Source organism: Neolamprologus brichardi, chromosome 23 (genome assembly GCF_056152115.1).
Source record: "Neolamprologus brichardi isolate AB-2024 chromosome 23, ASM5615211v1, whole genome shotgun sequence".
NCBI classification, from domain to species: Eukaryota; Metazoa; Chordata; class Actinopteri; order Cichliformes; family Cichlidae; genus Neolamprologus; species Neolamprologus brichardi.
In genome coordinates, this window is record NC_142125.1 from 11,145,805 (window position 1) to 11,154,298 (window position 8,494).

The 8,494-nt window shown below is 43.7% G+C and overlaps 1 protein-coding gene across 1 annotated transcript; it reads left to right on the forward strand.

Annotated features, from left to right (window-relative positions):
• The first annotated feature begins 2,855 nt into the window (after window positions 1-2,855).
• On the forward strand, window positions 2,856-7,649 carry sec22bb (SEC22 homolog B, vesicle trafficking protein b). The gene is made up of 5 exons (XM_006790329.2): window positions 2,856-3,051; window positions 4,591-4,700; window positions 4,828-4,988; window positions 6,017-6,163; window positions 6,295-7,649. Exons 1-5 carry the CDS (start codon window positions 2,977-2,979, stop codon window positions 6,447-6,449), a joined length of 648 nt encoding a protein of 215 aa, XP_006790392.1. The 5' UTR covers window positions 2,856-2,976; the 3' UTR covers window positions 6,450-7,649.
• Window positions 7,650-8,494: the final 845 nt, after the last annotated feature.

Genomic DNA, 8,494 nt, shown 5'->3' on the forward strand with positions numbered 1-8,494 from the left:
GATCTCCTGCCTTTTGCCCCCGTATCAGGGGGCGTTGGGGCTTAAGAGGTTAACTTACACACCCTCAGATTTGCCTTCTGCACCTTTAAACTGCTGATGTAAACTAAAGTTTTAAACTGCATTCAAAGCCGATCTTTCAGGAAAATGTTGCTTACGTCTTAAATATTAACTGTCAATTTGTATTAGGTCAAAATTGTAAATAGTATTGTATACAATAACCAAACCCAGCCACAAGGGGGCCACAAGCCACCGAGACACTCCTAGTGTTAGTCCCAGGCCCATATAAAGGGGGGAGGATTGTGTTAGGAAGGGCATCCGTAACATTGGGGCCAAATTGAACATGTGGATGATAAAGAATGAGATTGAATTACGTGAGCCTGAGCTATCCAAAGCAACAGACAGCAAGACCTGCTGTTTGGTTTGGAGACAGAGGGACAGCTCAAAGTCAGAGAGGCAAGGCTGAGAGGGAGATGATGACGATGAAGATGCAGCTGCAGGAGGACATGCAGAGTATTGATGTGACCGGGGAGGATGCTGGGATAGGGTGAGATGGAGGCAGGTGATTTGATCTGGCGACCCATACAGGGAGCAGCTGAGAGAAGACTGAATATAATACCGGATTAGTCACAGGAGAAACTGTGGTGCGGGATCAGTAACATGACTAATTTTTGTCATTTAACCACATCTGGCTAGAGTTTGAGTTTTATGCTGTTTAAAATGGTTTTGATGCCTTTTGCCATCACTTTCTTTTAAGCATTGTCTTTTCATTGTGGTCTCTGGATTACTTGTCATGACAGGGAACTTATTAGTAAGTGTGTAGTGAATACTGTCTGGACAGGTAAACTTGTTTCCTGCTTCAAATGGGAAAATCAGTTCAGCTGATAATAACTGTTGACTCAAAGCATTTTAAACCATAATGTAAAATCACCTAAGATTTCTGAGAGAGTACCCCAGCCATCAGAGGACCCTCTATGAGCAAGCACTTGACAGAGGGGGACAGAAAGAGCCCCAGCGGACCCAGGGAGGAGCAGCCATCTGCTGCAGCTGGTTGGGAAGTGAGGGGAAAAGAGATGAGAGACAGAACTGAATGTAAAATAATGGAGAGAGGACAAACATGTTTAAACTGTAATACTAGACACTTGTGGTATTTTATCTGATTCATATCTGACCTTATCAGAGATGTTTTACCTCCATAAAACAAGAGGAGAGATGTTGTGTGGAAAAAGCTGTGGTCACTCTGTGCTTCTCTGTTATTTCAGGGCCGTGACAGACTTCCTGTGTACATGCAGCATGACTCCCTCTCATCACAAGTGAGAGCACTGAAGTCATGAAACTGGTGAGTGGTACATGTAAATAAACTCTCGCGGTCACTGCTGCTGGTTTTGAAATATTACTTAAATTCAGTCCTAAAAATACTTTGAACGGATGTACTGCAGACGAAAACAATCTATCTAATGAATACTGTGTAATGAGCGATGCTGCAATGTGGTCATTCTTATCTCTTTAAAGTTTATTTAAAATTATAATAATATCATTTGCAATTAACTCATAATGATAATGATAAAAAGTCGCTTTTGCTGTTTGCTATCCAATCCTGCACCTACAGGTCAGGTCCACTGACTCCATATTGTGAAATACAAGCGGAGCAAATGTGATATCATTCTGTCCAATAATCATTTGTATCGAGCCAAGGCACATGGAAACTGCTTGGATTTATACTCATTATAAGAGCATTAGTGCTTTATAATACAAATGTTCATTTTTTACAAGAACAGAACTGCCGAGCTGACATCCACCAACAGCTACAATATTTAAAACCAAACCAAACATTACAGCAGCTCTCACTACCATCTCGGAAACCTTCCCTTTCATTCTGGCTGCTCTCCTTCCGTCACAAATCACCCCCGACACTCATCTCCACCCTGCCTGCACTCTCTGCTTCGCCTCTCTTGTACAGTATTTAAACTCATCCACCTTCATTACCTCGGTTCCTTGCATACCCATTTTTCCACCATCCCTCTTTCGCGCACATGTATTCTGTCTTACTTCTCGGTTCTTCTTCCTCTCTCTCAATGGCAAACCTCCACCTCTCCCAGCTCTCCTCCAACTGCTCCTTACTCTCACTACAGATCACAGTGTCTTCTGCAAACATCAGAGTCCACAGAGATTCCTCCTGACCTCATCTGTCAGCCTGTTCATCGCCACTGCATACAAGAAGAAGCTCAAAGCAGATCCCACATATAATCCTACCCCCACCTTAACCCCATCTGTCACTCCTACCATACACCTCACCACTGTTATTCATGAAATGTCATTCTTTATGAGGCAGAAATCTCTGTGGACTATGATGTTTCCAGACAACATTGAGATCTGCAGTGAGAGTAGGGGGCAGGTGGAGGTGAGACTGGAGAGGTGGAAGTATGCCCTGGAGAGAAGAGGAATGAACACTGGTTGAAGTAAGACAGAATACACGTGTGTAAAAGTGAAGGAGATAGGTGAGGATGCAGGGAGCAGACATAGTGATGGAAGATGAGTTAGAGATGGTTTGGGGATGTGCAGGGGAGGAGGAGTGCCAGGTAGGAGGAAACGAGGAAGACCTCAGAGGAGGTTCATGGATGTAGTGACGGAGGAGATGAAAGCAGACCACACGCTGTGGCGGAAGCAGCCAAAAGAAGAAAAAGAAGATAAAGCAACAAATTTTAATTTGAACTTAACAAAATCTAATATAACGCATATACAATTGTCGTAATTATATTCTAACAAATACCTGAAATTAATAAGTTTCGTATTAGGGACGGCGACGCGGAACCTTTGTGTCTGTCCGCCTGGTTCCGCGGCGGGATTTAGCTGTGACACAAAGCTATAGCGTTTCCGGCCAGCTCAGCGTCAGTGCTGCGGTGTTGTCAGTTTTCAGCCTGTCAAACGGAGCTTCGAGGAGCCTGCAGTGTGTGCTGAGCAGCGGAGCTTTTCGCAGAGATGGTGCTGCTGACGATGATCGCTCGGCTGGCTGACGGCCTGCCGCTGGCCGCCTCCATGCAGGAGGACGAGCAGGTGAGGATTATTAGTGAACGCTTGTATCCTGCACTAATGTTATAGTGACACGCTAGCCAACGTTAACCCGCCGCCAGCTGTCACGTCCGCCTTCAGAGCGCTTGTTTTCATCCAGATGTGGGTCGTTTGAGGGCACCAGCACCACCCCCACCATGACTTTCTGGTTTGGCGTGTGAAAGTTAATTGAGCCGTTTGATTTGCTGGTAGGTGTCCTGCTGTAGGCCTGTCCTGCTGTAGGCCTGTCCACCTGTCCACCTCGTTATTTACCTGCCTGAAGCGACTGAGTCATCAGACCGCTTCTGCCACAGCTTTTTATTTCACGTCATTACAGCATCGCATAAGTTCAGGACTGAGATATGAAACTTTGACCTCTCAGCACCATATCACCCCATTAGTGCACTTCGATCTCGCATTGGGGGGTTACGTTTGGTTTCTAGAGTATTTAAAAGTAGAATGGGAGGCAGGGCTTTCAGCTTTCAGGCCCCTCTCCTGGATTCAAGATAAAGCGTATAGTTAGGGCTGGAACAGGTGACCCTGAATCCTCACTTAGTTACAATAGGTGTAGGCTGCTGGGGGATTCCATTGATGCACTTGGTGCTTCTTAGTTCACTCACTATGTTTTTATACACCTCTGCATTTAATCTTTAGTTATTATTATTAATCTCTGGCTTTCTTCCACAGTGTGTTTCTTCCCTGAGCTCGGTTCAGTGGGAGATTTCTTCCTGTTAAAAGGGAGTTTTTCCTTCCCACTGTCGCCGAGCGCTTGGTCATAGTGGGTCATCTGATTATTGGGATTTCTCTCTATTATTGTAGGGTCTTACAATATAAGACCGTCACCAGGCTGGTACTGATGTATGGCTGAAAGATCGAACATCCATCCATTCATCTATTTGCTAATATGCTCATCTAGCTCAGGGTGGTGGGGAGGCTGGAAACTGACGTGGTTATTTGTTGGTTAGTAAGTGACTGACTCACTTTATACCTATCATTCATTATTACACTGGTTAACACTAAGTGACTCCAGTGAAGTAGAATCCACTCCCCACATTTTATTATTACCTGCAGATGAAATATGCCTGATGACGTTGGTGGACTTCTTGAAATGTTCAAATGGATGCCATTTGTAACATGAGTTGTTGCTTTTAAAACCTTTATGCTTGTGCTCGCCTTGACTCTAACATCTTTTCCTCCTTCTCTCGTTTGCTTTCACGAAGGGAAGTGAAAAGGTTTGTTGCGTCTCCGCTCTGTGCCTCAGCATCACATGTGTTTCTCAAACAACCACATTATCTATCTGTAAATTAGTGTCATCGTTTAACGTCCCGCCGCTGTCTGAGTATGTCTGTAAAGCCCTCAGATACATAACGTGCTCAAATCTACGTTGCCTTCATTTCTTTTGGTGGTAAAATAAGCACATTTGCTTCTAATTCTGCTGCATTCGAGTCAGATTTTGATTCATTTCTGTGTTCTCTGTGCTCGATATCAGTACTTGTTTTTTTTTCTTTTGTTTTTTTAAACCACTTATGCTTTTCATCTCTTTAGCTGGGCCGGGACCTTCAGCAGTATCAGAGTCAAGCTAAGCAGCTCTTCAGGAAACTCAATGAGCAGAGCCCCACACGCTGCACTTTAGAGGCCGGTGCGATGGCGTTTCAGTGAGTGAGAATCCAAATTGTCTCAAAATAATCGTGGTTTCAGAGGAATTAAGCAAACACGGATAGATGTTTTCAGTGCATTTCCTCATGCTCCACTCAAAGTACATTTTTATGTTGCTTTTTTCAGCTATTGTATAGAGAAAGGAGTGTGCTACCTGGTGCTTTGTGAAGCCAGCTTTCCCAAGAAGCTAGCCTTTGCTTACCTAGAAGACCTCCAGGCAGAGTTTCATGAGCAGCACGGAAAGAAGGTCCCCACAGTATCCCGGCCTTACTCCTTCATTGAGTTTGGTAAGAAAAGACATGTATCAGTAGTAGTAGAAACCAGGTTACATGTTAAACCTGTGCAGGAAACACTCGATCTGTGCTCTTATGACTGCTCGTCATAAAGCCACAAACAACAAATAAGAAAAATCCGATAAAAACATGTCCAGCTATCTTTGTGAGAGCCATCAAAGTGATCAGATTATGTGAAACTTAAAGTCTGACCTTCGTCTGTACCCCTTCAGAGGCAGGTTTGAGGATTGAGACTTGGTTTTAGGGCTAAACTTAGAACGAGGTTTAGGTTAGGGGGTTTTGGCACTTAGCTGTGATGGTTACATGTAAGTATGCAATGCTGCATACTGAGCAGAGCAGGCAGCAGAAACCTGAAAACCAATCATCCAAGCAGTTTCAGACTAACAGAGAGTTCTCTGATTATTTCTAAGATGCTGAAACATGCTTATGTGCTTCTGCTGCTGGTGACTATTAATATTTTATGTGTTCAGTGAAGTTGTGGTGCTAGGGGCTGGTTTTTTATTTCCTCCCTGCAGATGAACTCAGGGTGTAAATCATTGTGAAACCACACAGAAACCTCCAGGCTGAAGACACTGAGGTGCCAGAAACTGCGATTCCTCTAACAGCCACTTGACGTGTTTGTGGCTCTAAAAACAAGTCGGTCGCCACAAAGTATCCAAAATATGAGCAGCAAAAAAGTGTTTACAAAACTCTGGGTTTTTAATAAGGAGTCTGTGTGTGAAACATTTCTGAATCACTTAAACTTAAATGAAAAATACTGATAACAGGAATTTATCAGAGGACTAAAAGGGAAGAAAAGGATCAGCTCTTGTGCGACTAGATCTGTTTAATAGGTCAGCATCAGCAGTCTCTCTGCTCTCATTCAAAGCTGGGAAATGTGTCTTCTATGAAATTCAATAAAAATCCACTTTAGTCTTCCGGGGAAAGTGGATCCTGGCAGTCAGCGTGTTTGTCACAGTCAGGGCAGTGAAGTAACTGAACACACAGAGCCTGAAATAACTGTGAGCTGTCTCTCTCTTCAGACACCTACATTCAAAAAACCAAGAAGTCGTACATCGACAGCCGAGCAAGGAGGAATCTGGGCAGCATCAACACAGAACTGCAGGACGTACAGAGGATCATGGTGGCAAACATCGAGGAGGTGCTGCAGAGAGGAGAAGCGCTTTCCGGTGAGTGTCTGTCATCTGTGTTCGGCTCAAACGGAGCCGTGATGGGAGTTTTCTCTGCGCGCTTGTGCTTATCCTGCTCCTTCCCAACCCCCCTTTACTTTTTTTCTCCCTCTGCTTTCTCCTCCTCACAGCACTCGACTCCAAGGCCAGCAACTTGTCCAGCCTGTCGAAAAAGTACAGAAGCGACGCCAAGTATCTGAATACCCGCTCCACCTATGCCAAGCTGGCAGCTGGAGGTGTCTTTTTCATCATGCTCATTGTCTATGTACGCTTCTGGTGGCTCTAAGAGAGGAAAGAGAAAAAGAAGGAGGAGGAGGAGGTGCCGAAGTGGGAAAATGGGCTGCACAGAGTCTGCAGACACTAAGAAAAGCTGTCACCTTCGACTGAAAACACAGGATTCCTGCTCTTAATAAGACTTTACAAACATGCCACCGCCCATTTTGTCCTCGCCTGTCCATGGATGTGTGCTCTGAATATAAATGACGTCATAGTACATAGTTTTATTAATAACAATTACACAACAATGCTCTCGTAGTAGCCGGGGATTTCAGATAATGTGCGAATGTGGGAGTGCGTGTGTGCGTGCAAAAAAAAAAAAGAAAAGTTTTGTGAGTTTTCAAAGCTGTGTTGTACTGTAACAGGAGCGGCTGATTATCCACCTAATTTCATTTTTTCCTGCGCTTCCTTTAATAAAATAATCATGGCAGTGATGGACAGCATACTGGATCCATTAGAGTCTAAGAGATTTCAAAGACATGGCATTAATATTTTTAGGATGTTAAATCGTCATGTTAAAAGTTAAAAGTCAGCTGTTTTTTCTGTTTGTTTTTTTTACATACTGTGTGGAAGCCTGCAGACGCTGTTTGACCTGATTTAATTAGCCACGACGTGTGGGATGATGGTGAGCCAATCAGTGACTGTACAATAATTATTGAGAAAAATACAAACTGTGCTCGGTGGATCACTGAAGGTTAATATTTAAAAGCGTATTATTAATGTTTGCATGGTTAAATAAGGAGTAGGTCCAATGATGAGGAAGTCTTCATGTCATGTAAAAGTGGCCTTGATTATATTCAGCTTTAGCCCTTAGAACTGCCTTTTTTTTAAGAGTGGCTTTAAAATTGTAATATTTCCAATAAATTAAAGCTCCATGTGTGCGCGTCTTGATTGTGAATATTATATGGTATATCTTAATCTCTATCTCAAATACTGATGGTGATGAGGAATATTACATTTAATCCCAATAATTGTTGTACAGTCTGGTAACCCTCAGCCGCGTGACGGCGCTCCCACCATGACTGCAAGCAGGCGTTCAGAGACATTTGAAGTTCAGCGGGCTCCTTTTGTTTTGTAAAATTTGTAGACTTCATTTAAAGCTGAGAGTTGCCGCATTTCCTCTCAGCTGGAAAGGAACCCGCCTCTTTTCCTGTTCTGTCTTCTCTCTATGAATAAAGTCTTTTACACTCAGGCGCTCAGTCTGTCAGAACACTAAGCTGAGCTCGTCATTATCATCATGGTAAAGCAGCATGCATGGAGTCAACAGTGGGGTGAGATTTGATCATGTGGTTGGTGTACTCATGACTGCCACTTTATAAGGCACACCTGTCTGATCAGCCAATCACATGGCAGCAACTCTGAATTTAGGCATGTAGATGTGTTCAAGGTGACCTGCTGAAGTTCAAAATGAGCATCAGAATGGGAAAGAAAGGTGATCCAAGTGACTTTGAAGGTCAGATATTGGACATTGCTCTATATGAAGCATGTGACAAACTTTGTCTGTCTTTATCAATTGGAGAACCTTAGATTTCCACACCTACAAAAGTTTTTAGCTGTTTGCAACCACCAGCAAAGACTGGCGATACCACCCATGGCCAGCAGGTGGAGCGCTGTGCTCGCTGATGCAGTTCCGAGTTCCTCAGTCCTGAAATAAACTTCAGCGGCTGGTGTCCTCCTGTTAGTCGAGCTCTAAATCATGGGTTACTGTCAAAACTGAGGGGAAAATACAGGTTACGCCTTTGGGGTGGAAAAAAAAAAGAAAAAGAAGAAAACTCGACAGCTATGCATGCAGGGACCTGGAAATGCAACAACGTATAGCAGCGTAAGCAGAGCATTAGTCAGAATCTTGAGCTTGAGGTAAAACAGGAAATGTCAGATAGAGAAAAAAGAGAAGCAGCAGAGTAGCGTGCCAAACACAAACCACAGGGCACAGACTAACCTTTTCACCTCTCAAGGGAAGTGGGTATTTGTGAGTTTGGCCTCAGTTGCCATTAACTTATCTTTGTTAGCAATCATGTTCCACTAAAACTGCTTGAAGATGCTTGTTTTGTGTCT